Raw genomic sequence first — 18,063 nt, 5'->3', positions numbered from 1 at the left:
AGTTTCAAGGGTGTTAATGTCATAGACCGTAAGAAGACTTTCTTGTCTGAATAAGGGCTCAGTGTGAATGAGGTAATGAGAAAATGTTATTATTCTAACACACCTTTTTTGCAAAAGGAATATTCGTTTTAAATTTGTGTCATAATTACTTGCCCAGTTGATGTTTCCATAGTGTATGTACGGATGAACTAATGTAAAATATAAAGTTTTTAGGCTAAATTTAGGCAAATAAAAGCGAAGTTTTTTCATTATTCCAACATTTTTAGTGATTTTAGTTCTGACATGGTTGATATGCGACTTCCAATTTAATTGACTATCAATGATGAGTCCTAAGAATTTAGTTTCATTTACCATCTGGATTGGTTCGTTGTTTATCTCTATTTTGGTTGTATGTTTCGTTTTTCTTTTGCTGTTTCTGAATATAATATAGTTTTTTTTTTAGTGTTAAGTGATAATTTATTTGTCTTAAACCATTCTGTCAGTTTAAATAGCTCGAAGTTAAAATTTCATCCATGTCCTCAGCAGATTTCGATTTGAAAATTAAGTTTGTGTCATCAGCAAAAAGAGTAAATGAAAACAGTTCCGTGGCATTAGGGAAATCATTAATGTATATTAGAAATAGTAAGGACCCAAGAATTGAACTCTGGGGAACACCACAGGTTATATCATATTCTTCTGACTTTGTATCTTTATAATTAACGAATTGTTTTCGGTTTGAAAGATAATTTTGGAACCAAAGCAGTGGAATTCTTTTCATACCATAAAATTGCAGTTTTTGAAGAAGGATATTGTGGTTTATGGTGTCGAATGCCTTTGACAAGTCTAAAAAAATGCCTATAGTATTGTAGCCTTTATCGATAGAAGAGGATATCTTTTCTATAAAGTCACAAACTGCCATAACTGTTGAATGTTTGTCTCTAAATCCATACTGGTTATTATTTAGAATGTTATATTTGTTAATGAAGGAGATAAGTTGATTGTATATTGCTCTTTCATAAATTTTTGAGAAGCATATGGAAGTATAGAAATTGGTCTATAGTTACTGAATAACTCTTTTTCTCCTGATTTAAATAACGGTATGACTTTGGCTATTTTGAGTTTATCTGGCACTATACCGGCCATAATAGATTGGTTGATTAAGGTACTGAGAGGATTTGATAGTATTGAAATTGCTGCTTTGATAACCCTTATATTAATCTCATCAAATCCACAACTGTTTTTATTTTTTAGAGAAAGTGTTATTTCTTTTATTTCATCAGGCGTGGTAAGACGGAAGAGCAAACTATTGCTATAGTTACCTTTAAGTATGATTTTATATCAATGTTCGTATTTTCAATATTTTTAAAGAGGTTTGGCCCTATATTTGTAAAATAATCGGCAAAATTCTCAGCAATATCCTTTGGATTTTAAATTTCTTGGTTGTTATTTTTCAAATATATCTGGATAGTTCGATTTTTTAATGTTTTTTTTCAATAGGGAATTTAGCATCTTCCATGTGTTTTTAGCATCCATTTTTGATTTTTCAAGACTATCAGTGAAGTGATCTCGTTTTGCTATTCTAAGTTGGCTATTTAGTTTATTTCTGTACTGTTTGAATTTGTTGAAATTCGATTCTGAAGGTAATTCTTGTGATTTCTTGTACAATTTGTGTTTTTTGTTAATTGATTTTAGGAGACCATTAGTTATCCATGGTTTAGAATTTATTTTTTTTATTACGAAATTTCTTTAGAGGGAAACAAGTTTCATATATATATGTGATATTTTGTAAGAAACTATTGTATGAGTCATTTACATTTTCCTTGAATACTACATTATCCCAGTTTATTTGATCTATTTCGCCTAGAAAGTTATCTATGCATGAGTCATTCATAATTCTTTTCTAGGTATACATATTGCGTTTTTCCTTGTTTTGTTTTGTTATCCCAATTTTTGTTATATGGAATATAGGAATGTGGTTAGATATGTCTGCACATAATAATCCACTGAATGAATCTTGCATGTTTATATTGTTAGTAAAAATATTGTAAATAAGTGTTGGACTATGACTTTTTATTCTGGTAGGTTTGCTTATAGTAGGAATCATCAAAGAAGAGTACATAATATCAAGAAATTGCCTTGTTAATTCATGATATTCAATATTTATAAGGTTCAAATTAAAATCACCAAGAATATAGCATTTTTTGTTTTCAGTGTTTAGTTTTGTTGTTAAAAGTTCCATTTCGTTTAGAAAATCATTTACATTTGAGTGTGGTTGTCTGTAGATAACTCCAATTAATGTGTTTTTAGATTTTAATTGATGATTTCTATGAAGAGGGATTCCATAGATGTAGATTCAGAGTTTATGTATTATTAAATTCTTTATCAAGTAAATATCTATCATCAGTATCATTATATTTATTGCTCGGAGCGAGCGCAGCGAGCGGAGAGCAAGTCTAATTTTTTTAGTGGATCGTCTTTTTTGTGTGGGTTCCCTGTGTTACATTACTGCGCATGCGCACCAGTTTAGTAGAGTCGATGCTCCAAAAATCACTTTTGGTTGTTCGGACTCCGCGTCACGTGGTCTTCTCATTCTTGGCGAGGCAAGTTCAAGCTTATTCAAGCTATAAATTGTCTAAATTACCTTTGTATAAGTTCCCGCGGCTTTCAAAGCGATTTTTCACTGGTGTGGGATCATTTTCACTGCAGTTTTCAAGAGTTACAGAGCGAATTTAGCATGGATAATATTCATCGATGGGGACTGGTGATGCTGTCAACAAAAACACGAGACTTTTGGCGTTGCCAAATATTCCCAGAAATTTGTGGCTGCCTGTGGTCAAGTCTCCTCCGATCTGGAGTTTTTATTTGCCCGAGTGAGTGATTGTCAAACTAACCCAACGCCTATCAAGGCGGGTATACAAATCAACCCAATACCTATTTACGGCGGGTAGTAAAATCAACCCAATGCTTAAGGACTGGTGGCGTATGGGATTTAATTATTAGTCCAAACCCCAATGCCTGATGGTTGTATGGCTTTGGGTAAAGAAAAAGCCTACAAAATTATACAATGCTATAAAAATGCTGTTCAATGCTACTTAAATGCCATTCAATGCTATACAAACCTGAAAATCAGCTGACCCAATGCCTGACATGGCGGGAATATAATATTGAGCCCAAAATGGGTGGAGATTTGTTACAAAGAGCCAGTGAGCCTCATTACAAATTGCCAATTATTGACACCAGTGAAATCACAACTTTGAAAGCTGCTGTGACCTCAGACTCATGTATTTGTCTGCTTAATTGTTATGTTCAGGATGCTCAAATAAATACTTGCATGCAAAATTACTAAAGGAGTTCTGTCAGAAAACTTTTGACAGAACTGAAACTAATGCAGAATGAAACTAATGCAATCTTTAAGAAAAAAAAGTTGAGAAAAAGACTGAAAGTGCTACTGACGAGAGCTGCTCTCAATTCATCGAAATTGAATGATCTTGCAAACAACTACAAAAATCATTTTGTTATTTTTGAAAATATAAATGGTAGTTTTTTCAACCAATTTTGCTGTCTGGCTAAAACAATAAATTCATGTATTCGTAGAACAAACTTTTAATACTCTTACGGAAGTAATGTACCCGTAATGGCGATCGATCCAGCTTTAATGCTAGAAAAACTGGCTCTGAATTTCCAAATAGAAGAAGGCATGGATTGCAAAAGCTGTAGCAAGGAATGTATTTTACCCTTTTCGACGATACGCTATATAATAAAATAATTGGGAAGCGGGGATGGGAAAAAACGTACCGCTGGTGGTCGACTCGTTTGTCGTAACAAACACATAGGGACAGCTCGCTGGAGGAGCCAAAACAATTCAAACACAACCAGTAGAGGAAAGAAATGCGTAGTTTATTAAACACTAACAAGGAATTATTCCATACTTTGGAGTAAAATTATCCTAGAGCCCGTGATCTCACAATCCAATCTCCGAGCACTTCACTATCTTGAAGATACTTCTAGTCATAGAGAGTAAAGAGATTAACATGTAATTCGTCTAGATGGATTTAAAAATCTATCCTAGTTCGCTCATGAAGAAATTCATTGTTATTTTGGTTCGAAAAGGGCATTAAATTTAGGTGATCAGTGTTTTGTTCATTACGATTTTCAGGGTCCAAAACTCTGGAGCAATTCCCAGCTTGTTGATTATTATGGCAGCAAGAAATCGATCCGCTTTCATTACTAACATCATTTAAACAACTTTAACAATTTTGCCTGATGTCATCTATAGACAGAGCTAGCTTGGTATAAGCCCAACACTTCTACGTCTTACGGAAATACCGGTATATGAATTATTTTAGTGAATTATTAAATCATTTAAAATAAAGAGCATATTTAAAATGAGGTAAAAAAATCTGCAATGTCAAGTTCCTCGCTAAATTCTTATTAGATTCATCCTGGATTAATCTGTTATAGTCGCCGTGAAAACAAATGTAGAAGATCTTACTTTCACTGGGATGGTTTACACTAACTTTTCAATGAACTGTTGTAGGTCTTTCAACTGGCGAAGAGAATGTATTATTTCTTTGGCTTTGTCTTTGTCTTTGTTTAGTCGTACGTGGATTGTTCCGTCGATTGTCCATAACTTGTAGATGTCCAACTTTGAGTTGATGGCTTTTATGGCATCTAACCGGCCTTTAGTTAGATCCTCGTTCACTCGTAATTTGTCTTTTTTTTCTCTTAAAGATTTCTTTTCTTTCAGAATTTTAGCCTTGATGTTGTGCCTGACAAATTTGCAGATTATTTGCCGGGGGGTAGAACCTTTCAAATGTCCCACGCGGTGTGATCGCCATATGTCCGCTGGTGCGATCACTATGCCGATTTTAGCTTTGATCGTTTCTATTATCAGCCTATCTGTATCTTCTTTTTCTTCGGTCTGGGGGATGCCGTCTATTCTTATGTTGTTACGTCTAGAATACTGTTCCAAGCCATCTAGCTTACCGTCCACTTCCACGGCTATCTTCCCTCGCTCTTCTGTCTTCTTACGTAATATTTGGATTTCGTCTGCTGATTCTGCTAGATCAAACCCAACGGTCTCACTAAGTGATTCTTTAAACTCTTTTGACGTGACATACTTGTTGATTGCCTCAGTGGCCAATACCTCGACCTTTCTCGAAAGGGAGGACTCGATCCAGCGATCTAATTTGGCCTCAAGCAAAGGCCACAGGCTATTGACAAAACTGCTGGCCGCCTCAGGGGTGATCTTGATTCTTCATCTTCTTCGTCGATTGTATTAAAATCCAGCTTCATATTTATACTTTGGTCCAGGCCTTTATTTTTAGGGGTAGATCTTGTGTCCAGCCGTTTCGAAGCTTTACCCGTTTCGAAGCTATCATCGTCATCTATTCCGTGCTTGCCGGGCTTGCTCATTTTCGAATAATGCACGTGGTCTTGGCAAATTCTGTTTAGTGATCTTGGTTATAACTGGTACAAAATTGGATAAATCCTGACGAATTTGAGATAAGGTTGTTATAAAATTGTTCTTGAATTAAATACTTGATTCACAGGTCACATTCGTGAGGATTGTGGATGGTTTCCAAAAAAACTTTTCCAAAAAAATTTTGTTTCCAAAAAATACTGAGGAGCTCAAAGATTAGCTGACATCTTGTAACCCGAGCTTTGCGAAATTATTAAGGACGGCTAGGTATACCTAAGGACGGCCAAGGACACCCAAGGACGGCTAGGTACATCTAAGGACGGCTAGGTACACCTTAGGACGGCAAAATACACCTAAGGACGGCTAGGTACACCTAAGGACGGCCAAGGACACCTAAGGACGGCCATGGACACCCAAGGACGGCCAAGGACACCTAAGGACGGCTAGACACAGCTAAGGACGGCCAAGGACACTAAGAACGGCTAAGTACACTCCAAGGACACCTAAGGACGGCAAGGTACACCTAAGGACGGCCAAGGACACCTAAGGATTGCCAAGGACACCTCAGGACGGCTAAGGACACCTAAGGACGGCTAAGGACGGCCAGGTACACCTAAGGACGTCAAGGTACACCTAAGGACGGCCAAGGACACCCAAGGACGGCCAAGGACACCTAAGGACGGCTAAGGACACCTAAGGACGGCTAGGGACACCTAAGGACGGCCAGGTACACCTAAAGACACCTAAGGACGGCCAGGTACACCTAAGGACGGCCAGGTACACCTAAGGACGGCAAGGTACACCTTAGGACGGCCAGGTACACCTAAGGACGGTCAAGGACACCCAAGGACGGCCAAGGACACCAAAGGACGGCCAAGGACGGCTAAGGACGGCCAGGTACACCTAAGGACGGCAAGGTACACCTAAGGACGGCAAAGGACACCTAAGGACGGCCAAGGACACCTAAAGACGGCTAGGTACACCTAAGGACGGCCAAGGTACACCTAAGGACGGCAAGGTACACCTAAGGACGGTCAAGGACACCTAAGGACGGCTAGGTACACCTAAGGACGGCCAATGACACCTAAGGACGGCTAAGGACACCTAAGGACGGCCAGGTACACCTAAGGACGGCAAGGTACAACTTAGGACGGCCAGGTACACCTAAGGACGGTCCTAAGGACGGTCAAGGACACCCAAGGACACCAAAGGACGGCTAAGGACACCTAAGGATGGCCAAGGACACCTAAGGACGGCAAGGTACGTCTAAGGACATTCAGACACACCTAAGGACGGCTAAGGACACCTTAGGACGGACAAGAACACCTAAGGACGGCCATGGACACCCAAGGACGGCCAAGGACACCTAAGGACGGCAAGGTACACCTAAGGACGGCCAAGGACACCTAAGAACGGCAAGGTACACCTTTGGACGGCCAAGGACACCTAAGGATTGCTAAGGACACCTCAGGACGGCTAGGTACATCTAAGGACGGCCTAGGTACACCTTAGGACGGCCAAGGACACCTAAGGACGTCAAGGTACACCTAAGGACGTCAAGGACACCTAAGGACGGTCAAGGACACCTAAGGACGGCTAGGTACACCTAAGAACGGCCAGGTACACCTAAGGACGTCAAGGACACCTAAGGACGGCCAGGTACACCTAAGAACGGCCAGGTACACCTAAGGACGTCAAGGTACACCTAAGGACGGCCAAGGACACCTAAAGACGGCTAGTTACACCAAAGGACGGCCAAGGACACCTAAGGACGGCCAAGGACACCTTAGGACGGCAAGGTACACCTAAGGACGGCCAGGTACACCTAAGGACGGCCAAGGACACCTAAGGACGGCCAAGGACACCTAAGGACGGCTAAGGACACCTAAGGACGGCCAGGTACACCTAAAGACACCTAAGGACGGCAAGGTACACCTTAGGACGGCAAGGTACACCTAAGGACGTCAAGGTACACCTAAGGACGGCCAAGGACACCTAAGGACGGCCAAGGACACCTAAGGACGGCTAAGGACACCTAAGGACGGCCAGGTACACCTAAAAACACCTAAGGACGGCCAGGTACACCTAAGGACGGCAAGGTACACCTTAGGACGGCTAGGTACACCTAAGGACACCTAAGGACGGCCAGGTACACCTAAAGACACCTAAGGACGGCCAGGTACACCTAAAGACACCTAAGGACGGCCAGGTACACCTAAGGACGGCAAGGTACACCTTAGGACGGCTAGGTACACCTAAGGACGGCTAGGTACACCTAAGGACGGCTAGGTACACCTTAGGACGGCTAGGTACACCTAAGGACGGCTAGGTACACCTTAGGACGGCTAGGTACACCTAAGGACGGCCAGGTACACCTAAGGACGGCAAGGTACACCTTAGGACGGCTAGGTACACCTAAGGACGGCTAGGTACACCTAAGGACGGCTAGGTACACCTTAGGACGGCTAGGTACACCTAAGGACGGCTAGGTACACCTTAGGACGGCTAGGTACACCTAAGGACGGCCAGGTACACCTAAGGACGGCAAGGTACACCTTAGGACGGCTAGGTACACCTAAGGACGGCCAGGTACACCTAAGGACGGCTAGGTACACCTAAGGACGGCTAGGTACACCTAAGGACGGCCAGGTACACCTAAGGACGGCAAGGTACACCTTAGGACGGCTAGGTACACCTAAGGACACCTAAGGACGGCAAGGTACACCTAAGGACGGCCAGGTACACCTAAAGACACCTAAGGACGGCCAGGTACACCTAAAGACACCTAAGGACGGCAAGGTACACCTTAGGACCGCTAGGTACACCTAAGGACGGCTAGGTACACCTAAGGACGGCTAGGTACACCTTAGGACGGCTAGGTACACCTAAGGACGGCTAGGTACACCTTAGGACGGCTAGGTACACCTAAGGACGGTGAAGGACACCTAAGGACGTCCAAGGACATCTAAGGACGGCCAGGTACACCTAAAAACACCTAAGGACGGCCAGGTACACCTAAGGACGGCAAGGTACACCTTAGGACGGCTAGGTACACCTAAGGACACCTAAGGACGGCCAGGTACACCTAAAGACACCTAAGGACGGCCAGGTACACCTAAAGACACCTAAGGACGGCCAGGTACACCTAAGGACGGCAAGGTACACCTTAGAACGGCTAGGTACACCTAAGGACGGCTAGGTACACCTAAGGACGGCTAGGTACACCTTAGGACGGCTAGGTACACCTAAGGACGGCTAGGTACACCTTAGGACGGCTAGGTACACCTAAGGACGGCCAGGTACACCTAAGGACGGCAAGGTACACCTTAGGACGGCTAGGTACACCTAAGGACGGCTAGGTACACCTAAGGACGGCTAGGTACACCTTAGGACGGCTAGGTACACCTAAGGACGGCTAGGTACACCTTAGGACGGCTAGGTACACCTAAGGACGGCCAGGTACACCTAAGGACGGCAAGGTACACCTTAGGACGGCTAGGTACACCTAAGGACGGCCAGGTACACCTAAGGACGGCTAGGTACACCTAAGGACGGCTAGGTACACCTAAGGACGGCCAGGTACACCTAAGGACGGCAAGGTACACCTTAGGACGGCTAGGTACACCTAAGGACGGCCAAGGACACCTAAGGACGGCTAGGTACACCTAAGGACTGCTAGGTACACCTAAGGACGGCAAGGTACACCTTAGGACGGCTAGGTACACCTAAGGACTGCCAGGTACACCTAAGGACGGCAAGGTACACCTTAGGACGGCTAGGTACACCTAAGGACGGCCAAGGACACCTAAGGACGGCTAGGTACACCTAAGGACGGCCAGGTACACCTAAGGACGGCAAGGTACACCTTAGGACGGCTAGGTACACCTAAGGACGGCTAGGTACACCTAAGGACGGCAAGGTACACCTAAGGACGGCTAGGTACACCTAAGGACGGCCAGGTACACCTAAGGACGGCAAGGTACACCTTAGGACGGCTAGGTACACCTAAGGACACCTAAGGACGGCAAGGTACACCTAAGGACGGCCAGGTACACCTAAAGACACCTAAGGACGGCCAGGTACACCTAAAGACACCTAAGGACGGCCAGGTACACCTAAGGACGGCAAGGTACACCTTAGGACCGCTAGGTACACCTAAGGACGGCTAGGTACACCTAAGGACGGCTAGGTACACCTTAGGACGGCTAGGTACACCTAAGGACGGCTAGGTACACCTTAGGACGGCTAGGTACACCTAAGGACGGTGAAGGACACCTAAGGACGTCCAAGGACATCTAAGGACGGCCAGGTACACCTAAGGACGGCAAGGTACACCTAAGGACGGCTAGGTACACCTAAGGCCGGCCAGGTACACCTAAGGACGGTCAAGGACACCTAAGGACGGCCAAGGACACCTAAGGACGGCTAGGTACACCTAAGGACGGTGAAGGACACCTAAGGACGGTCAAGGACACCTAAGGACGGCCAAGGACACCTAAGGACGGCCAAGGACACCTAAGGACGGCTAGGTACACCTAAGGACGGCCAGGTACACCTAAGGACGGCTAGGTACACCTTAGGACGGCTAGGTACACCTAAGGACGGTGAAGGACACCTAAGGACGGTGAAGGACACCTAAGGATGGCCAATGGCCAATACTGTATGGACAGATGAATTCAAATAATAGCTATCAGGGTTCTTCTCGAACCACCATCTAAAAGGCTTGTTTTTTTTTTATTGAACCATAATTTGGCAAGGAAGCCTAATTTGGCAAATGCTGTTATGGACGCACCATTAGATATTACAGAGGGGGGGTCCCATTTTCTTGGATGCACGTTTTTTTCCACTGAGCAGCTGTGTTCATTTTTTTTTTTGCTGATTTGTTTTTTTTTCTTTTCAGGTATTTCAGTTGCTCGATTCTCGCTTTTAGAGTCTACTCGTTTTTTTTTGTTTAATTTTTATCTTTTAGAGGATTTCTGTTGCTCGATTTTTGTCTCGCTTTTAGAGCCAACTTGATTTTTTGGGCCCTAAAATATAAATGGCCGCACGCGAGATGGTATTTCTTTTTTTTAATAGTTTTTATTGGAGATTTTCTATGATTGTTTTTACATTTTTGTTACACATTTAATCCATTATTGCAAGGTTTTCCATTCATTATTTCCTTTACATTAATCGATTATAGACTTTTTTTTTTGTAAATTACATTTCAATTTAAATCTTTATTCTCCTTTTTTTCCAGTTCTAACCTCCCATCCCTCCCCCGAGATGGTATGCTATTTTGTCGATTAGTGGAAGGTCGAGGAAAAAATTCATTTTTCTAGAAACAAATTATCGGTCTCCTAGTGAGCACAGAGCGTTCCGACAAACCCCATATATCACGTAACCACGTTTGCCGGGCTAATAGTATCTATAAATAGCTCTTTTATTGACAGTGATGAGCGTGCATATTAATGATCCCCACTTTCGGTAAAACCACCTGCTATATCCGTGGAAACACAGGAAATTTATCGCTTTCCTTTCGTCTATTAATCTGTCTTTTCGCACGAAAACGATAAAATAAAAAAAAATTAACCTCTTGTCTCTATACTTACCACTTCTACCGCCATAACCCACTTCAAGAAAGTCACAATTTGCGGAAAAAGCTTTTTTCGTGCGATTCCGCTCATGTGAACATTTTTTTTCTTTTAAGACCGCAAAGAAAGAAACAAAATATATTTTGATGGGAGAATTCTCAAATAATGCATTAAAACTCTTGAAATGTTTCGCATACAGGAAAGCTTCCCTAAGCCACAAGAGAATTAAATATAATATACCGGATCCCTGCCAAGGGTTTTCGTAATGATTTAGATGGCTGTAAATAGATGCGTCGTAACCACATTAATTATGCATTCCAATCGTCTTATTCATCCCACATTACGTATAGTCAACACAATGCCACATCCTCTATCCACAGTCAGCTGGTTGCAGCAGTCTAGGGGGAAAACCGTGTAAAAAAACCGTCAGTCTCAGTGGAACTTTAAACTGGTTTCTGAAGAAAAGGTGGAACAGATTCAGATATTACAAGAGATTATTGGAGGCGCTAACAAGGCTGTTATGGGATTTAAAAAGCCATAATACGATTAAGGGAACAATAGACATTCCTACCTGAGAAATTCTGTCACGGATCCAAAGGTTTTATTTGCTTCATTCATCAAGATATCGCAATCAAGGAATTCCCAATTTATTGGAAAAACGTCAAAGAAACCAAGAATTTTTAAGCAGCTTAGGCCTGGTCGTAGAATAAGAGTTTCTTAGACTTTCCTTTAAAAAGGAAAAATTTGCCTGCTTCAAATTTTTCGTTATTTTTGCGAGATGAGCCACGTGAAGAGGGACTCCGGTCTGACAAAGCGATGGAAAACCTTGGAAAGTTTATCAGTAGAGGATTATTTTGACGACATAACACAAATACAACGATGGTCTTCAACGGGGAAGCTTAACGACATTTCTGCCGCCGAGAAACGCGCCAATAAACTTTCAAAAGACCCCGCTTTGATATGTCGCGTTTGCAACCAACGCTTTAACAAACCCAAACTGCTTCACTGTCTTCACAGTTTTTGCCAGAGCTGTATCGAGGGTTTGGCGAGGAAGACGGAAGACGATTGTTTAGAATTGATTTGCCCGGTGTGCGATTCTCTTGGCGCTATTCCACGAAGTGTAGAAAGTCTGCCAACAAATTTCGCGTTATGGGATACCGTGCGAAAACATGCGAATACCACGAGCGAGGAACACTTTATTGTGATTTGCGCAAATTGTAAGGACGAGTCGAATGCAACAGGGGTTTGCGTACAATGTGCGGAGTTCTTGTGTGACAAGTGTACAAGCGCACATCGCCGAGTAAGAGTCACGCGGACACATTGCGTGACTCCCCTGGCAAGCCAGACTGGCCCGGACAGGGAGGAAGAGCAGTCCACCGGACAGCCGCCGGACTTGAGCAGATGTAGCACACACACTAATGAGGAATTTGCATTTTATTGTCACACTTGCAGCACGTTGGTATGTAGAGAATGTGCAGTCGAGCACGAGAAACCGTCTCATGATTTTGAGCCCTTAGCGGAGGCGACCAATGATTTTCGTCAAGAGTTATCCGAGCTCCTTGCCTCGGCGCGCGAGCGTCTTCCCTTTATGCGCAGAAGTCTACTAGAAATAGAAGCTACTGCGCAGGAAATACCGACTCATGTGGACGCCATTGCCGACAAGATTCGCAGCTCCACAGAGCGTTATATCCGGGCTCTCCGAGAGCGTGAGATCCAACTTCTAGACGATCTGGAAGCGATGCGTGAGTTTAAGACCACAGTGCTTATGCAACAGCGTGAGCGGTTGCTAAGAAACGTGGAAGACATCGAGAGCGCATGCGGATTCACTCAGCGCGTGTTGGGCGAAGCGGATGCGCTGACGGTCGCTGCTGTCAGCAGTGTGGCTGCGGAAAGAATGCGCACTCTGACAGAGGCAGAGCTAGAGATTCAGGCGGTGGAGGGACCGGAAATAGATTATGTCAGTCAAGAAGATGCGTTATTCGAGTCTTTATGCAACGCGGGGCGCATCGAGAATGGCACTACAGCTTGCTTTGCGAGGGCCCTCGGGGAAGGGCTCTTTGAGGCTACCGTCGGGAAAGCGTCCATGTTAACCATAGCAACCAGAAATGACGTCACCAGAGATGAATTAGACGTTAGAATCGAGACACCAGATGGCGTGATACTCATGTGTAACGTCACGCAATCACCTGTCACGTGTCACACACCGGAGTGCGAAGAGAGTGACGCGCAGGAGGAAACACACATTTTGACAGTGAGCTACACTCCCAGAATTCACGGCGAGCACGAGATCACCATTCTCGCACGTGGACAGCACGTGGACGAGAGCCCTTATCACGTGCATGTAAAGAAAGGTCACATGAACTTCGCGACTAAAAATACTCCTGTCTGTCTGCGTATCAGCAGTAAAGGGAGCGGTCTCGGCGAAGCTGAAGGCCCTTTTGACGTCGCAGTCAGGAGTAACGGCTCTATTGTCGTCACAGACACCGGGAATCACAGAATTCAAATTTTCGACGGCAGAGGGAGAGTTCTCCACCACTTTGGTACCCATGGCAACATGCCCGGTCACTTCCAGTCTCCCGCGGGCGTCTGTATCAGTCACGAAGGTAGCATCGTTGTGACGGACCAACTCACTAGCAACGTGCAGGTGTTCACTGAGGAAGGAGTATTGGTAAGGCATTTTGGGCCTAAGATCGGCAGGGGTGGGGAGCTCAAAGGCCCATTGGGTGTCACTGTGGACGAGGAGGGGCAGATTCTGACAGCAGACCAATCAAATCACAGAATTGTGGTCCTCAGTTCGACAGGATCTTTTGTGTCCCAGTTTGGAAGCTTAGGGACTAAAGATGGCGAATTCAACAATCCGTCTTTCGTAGCTGTCAATCAAGATGGCGACATTTTCGTCACAGACACGTGTAATCACCGAGTGCAAATCTTTGACATGGACGGGAGATTTATTGGAAAGTTTGGGAGGCCTGGGACGGGTAACGGTGAGTTTCAATACCCATCGGGCATTGCGATCGACTCATCCGGGTACGTGTTTGTCTCGGATCGGACCAATCGGGTGCAAGTATTCAACTATCACTTCCGCTATGTGTGCCGTTTTGGCGGGAAACAAAGCGGAGATGGGCAGCTTAATTCTCCAGCAGGAATAGACTATACCCCAGAGGGTAGGGTTGCAGTAGCGGACACTGCTAACAACTGTGTCAAGGTGTTTTATTTCCCGAAGGACAAACTGTAACAAAGGATTTTCGTATGTATAGGTCAAGTTCATATATGGAAGTCTCGTAAAGCATGTACTTGCTTTGTCTTATAAGCCGTTTGTGTGGTGTTCCAATCAGAAAAAAAAAATAGTTTTTACTCGTCTTTTCACACTGGATTCGTCTAATATAAGCTATGAAATAACTTATGAATTTGTATCAAATACCAGTAACAAAAACGTTTCCCATACCGTACTTGTCTTTTATAAGCTATTAAATTAATGAATTTGTATCAAATATTATTAACAAAGTCTTATTTTTCAAGACATTCTCTAACACCCTACTACCGTTCTACAGAGTTTAAAGTAGTCTGAATTGAGTCTCACGAATTCTTTCAAACATAGCCGTATCAGGCCACATAAGATTGGGGGCACAATACAGAAACATTAATAAAATATTGAGGGGCACAGCCACGCCCCTACTGGTCATTTCCATTCCTTATAACTTTTCAAAATATTGGGGGGGGGGGGCATGTACCCCCAGGGCCCCACCCCCTGCTACGGCCCTGTTAAATCAGAGACCAAAATGACGTAAAGCTGATGATAGTGAGGCCTCTGGAGCTATTGCTTGTTGAGTTAAAGTCGTTGATTTGTAAAGAAATGATAATATTTCCTAGAAAAATATTTTTAGTAAGTACAGCGTGATATTACAATAAAATATGAATAAAGCAAATTAGACAAAAACTCAAGTTATAAAGTTATTATTAAGAAAAAAACTGTGTTGCCGTTTTCTGCATGTGTAGACCCGTCAACCACCCCCTACATTCACGCCTAGGAGGGGTGGGGTTGGTTTGCCTGATTGTGTAAATTGAGCGACACTTATTTAGAGACGTGGGCTTTAAAGTCGTTGCCCAACAGCTGTCATCGGTTTGACCGCTCGAAATGCCGACGAGATATGCACGAAGTGCCGAGCGAGCATCGGGATATCTTTGGGCGTTCTGCAACCCATGACAGGCCATTAAACGTTTCTAGGGCTAAAAGGCTAAGGGCTACCTAAATCACATAAAAAGGGGAACACATTACAAATACCATAAATTATTTGCTAGACCGATCCAGCTTTTTGCTAAGGAGGGATTGGCTTTATAATTTTCATTATTTTGAAACTTCGGGACGTTAACACATTGCAAACCACAGCAAACATTTGCGTGTTTTGATCAAAAAATACTTTAAAACGACCCGCGTAAATTTTCAATCTGTTTCTGCGACAGGCAAGATGTGCACTTTTGAAACCTCACCAAATATAAATAAAAGGGTAGTAAAAAAATATTCGCGATACAAAAAAGTACCCCCTCCGGTAGATCCGCTTTTGGGATGTATACTAAGCAAGGAGGGAGATCAGGGGGGTGCAGGTACAAGTACTAGGCACAAAATAACCCCCCCTGTAGATCCGCTACAGGAAAGAAGGGAGATCAGGGGGGTGCAGGGACAGGGGCTACGCACTAGAAACTCCCGGCTGTGGTGAACTTAGTGACAACTGAGAAGAAGCAGCGGTCGCCACTTCTAAGGGGGGTCCCCCAATGTCATCAAAACGTATTTTTGGATTCGCAACAGGCTTGTTATTCTTCATCTGTATAAGTCCAGGGGTTATCTGCCACCTTAGAAGACAGAGCACCTTACACGCCAGCGCTAGCTCATCGCCCCGCATACCACGTGACGAACCATAAATATTTAACAACCGCTGACCATGCTTGATGTCACTTCCGGAAATACTAACATACACGTTGTGCTCCCCAGGGGTACGGGGACAGTAAAACACTGTGTACGTTCCATCCTTGTTGTCTAGCACATGCGCAGATATTACACTACCATCCGGGGACTCGAGCTGAATTTGGACGTCTTTCCGCTGACCTTTGTGGTCAGCGGTGGTTAAGGTGAATTTAGTCCTTGTCGCCTTCCCAACAGGCTGTGCGGGTTTCTTACCCATGAACATCGGCAGGCTTAAGCGCCGCGAGCGTGACTTTTCCGGTTTTGCAGCAGTTGAACTTTTTAAATCTTCGTCCATAAGGTGCAATATAGGCTCACTAAATGAGACATGCTTAGCGCTCTCACCAAGCCTTCTCGGCTCCGCAACGTCGTCAAGAGACTGGGTACTACCACGTATGTCACCCTCCGTACCGGAAGCAACCGGTCTGTCTGGCTCATCAATACCTGTAGTGACTTCACTTCCGGTAGCAGGTGGCGCGTTGAGTACAAGTATCCTACCAAAGCCTTGTTTGATGGCGCGAAATATTGGTTCCTCTTCCGGTTCGAAAGTCAACTTGACTTTATCTAGCTGGCACTCCGTATCCTCACATTGCAACATCTCTAGGCGCTCTGTACAAACTTTTTTCACGAGCAAAACTTCCCCTTCTTTGCCCTCTTTAAGAACCGAGTCCGTAAAATCACAGCCGTCTATTGTACGGACAAGTTTTCTCTCCATCGTTTCCTTTTCTTTGACAAGCCCGTTGCTCCGGCGTTCTCTCAGCGCGCATAACTCTCGTAATAGTTGGTGCTCTCGCTCCTTAACTGCTTGAATCAAATGGCGCGAGGTCTGACGAATTTTCCACGTGATCTCCTCAGCCTTCGTTTGAACGCGGCCGTACCTTTTTATAATCTCATAAACACTTTTTTGAAGAACAGGGATTTTTTTACGCGTGCTGCTAAGTGTTTCGCGTAGTTCCACCTTTGCTGTGTCGAAAGCATCCTTAGTGTTGATAATAGTATGGCTTTTTACTGATGTATGAGATTCCTTAATACACGAACTACACACAGCTAAGTCACACTCAACACAAAATCTATTCAATGGGTTACTCTCGTGTATATGGCAGCAAATCTCATCTGTTTGTTTTCTCTTGGAAGGGTTCTCCCGTTCCGACAATTCTTGAAGTGAAAGAATAGTATGGTCTTTAGTAAATTTTACTCGTTTGTGTGCTTGTATACACTCGTAACACAGAAACTCCTCACACTCTATGCACCGACTTGTCGCCATGTTGTGTTTCGCCTCACATCCACCGCAAGGTTCCGCACGCTTTGCAAGCTCTCTGTTTTCCCTCTCCTTGAGTTTACTTCGCGCCAGGACGTTTGGCAACAACTCTTCAAGATGACATTCTACATCCGTTAAGCACACTGGACAAGCAATAGCCCCCTCTTGGGCCTGTTCAATATCTTTTAAGCATTTTTTACACAAGGAATGCAAGCACGGGAGTAATCTAGGGTCCTCAAAGATTCCATTGCAATAGCGACACCAAATTTCTTCCGGGAGATCCTCCAGTTTCTTGTCACCCTGTATTCTGTGAGACGCCATCTTGGATTTTTGGCTGCCGGCGAACGACAACGAAAATTTGTTTTTAAAAAGTCTCTGAGCTCATTTGTGTTGTGGTTTTGTTGGGACTAGACTTTTTGCTGTTCGTGATGGATTTTCGGGCAAAAAATGAAACCATAAAAAACAGCACCTTCTTTTTCATGTTAATAAATAAGATTCAATAATTAGCATTGAAGTGTATTCTTTGTTTTGGATAATTTTCAGTCAGCCGTTTTCATTCCTGTGTTGTGCTGTCATAAACGATTTTGAATTATTCATGTTTGATAGTTGTTCGTAGCAGGTAACTACGATTTTCATAAAATTGCAGAATTGTATGATGAAATCTAGAAAACAAACAAACGAACGATTATTTGTCTAAATACAACTTTTTCGCACCAAATCGAACGAAAAATCACCTTGGACAAAACAGGTTTAGTGTCATATTCACAAAATAAGGTAAAAAAGGTGACATTTTTTTTCACTCTTCGCTCTTAACCCTTGAATAATAAGAAGCACCCTATATTTCCGCAAATATTACAATTTTAAAGTGAAAAGA

The 18,063-nt window shown here is 43.7% G+C and overlaps 3 protein-coding genes across 3 annotated transcripts; 1 reads left to right on the top strand and 2 right to left on the bottom strand.

Moving 5' to 3' along the window:
- Positions 1–3,855: 3,855 nt before the first annotated feature.
- On the bottom strand, positions 3,856–11,007 carry LOC5513368. The gene is made up of 3 exons (XM_032382915.2): positions 10,993–11,007; positions 10,364–10,428; positions 3,856–5,234 (listed from the first exon to the last, which is right to left on the bottom strand). Exons 1-3 carry the CDS (start codon positions 11,005–11,007, stop codon positions 4,487–4,489), a joined length of 828 nt encoding a protein of 275 aa, XP_032238806.2. The 3' UTR covers positions 3,856–4,486.
- A 135-nt stretch (positions 11,008–11,142) lies between these two features.
- On the top strand, positions 11,143–14,308 carry LOC5513408 (E3 ubiquitin-protein ligase TRIM71-like). The gene has a single exon (XM_032382923.2). It carries the CDS (start codon positions 11,753–11,755, stop codon positions 14,207–14,209), a length of 2,457 nt encoding a protein of 818 aa, XP_032238814.1. The 5' UTR covers positions 11,143–11,752; the 3' UTR covers positions 14,210–14,308.
- Positions 14,168–18,026, bottom strand: LOC5513407 (tripartite motif-containing protein 45). The gene has a single exon (XM_001633579.3). It carries the CDS (start codon positions 17,508–17,510, stop codon positions 15,660–15,662), a length of 1,851 nt encoding a protein of 616 aa, XP_001633629.1. The 5' UTR covers positions 17,511–18,026; the 3' UTR covers positions 14,168–15,659.
- Positions 18,027–18,063: the final 37 nt, after the last annotated feature.

This window comes from Nematostella vectensis, chromosome 13 (genome assembly GCF_932526225.1).
Source record: "Nematostella vectensis chromosome 13, jaNemVect1.1, whole genome shotgun sequence".
Taxonomy (NCBI): domain Eukaryota; kingdom Metazoa; phylum Cnidaria; class Anthozoa; order Actiniaria; family Edwardsiidae; genus Nematostella; species Nematostella vectensis.
The sequence above is the reverse complement of the archived record's forward strand: the minus strand, read 5'-3'. Positions and strand labels throughout refer to the sequence as shown.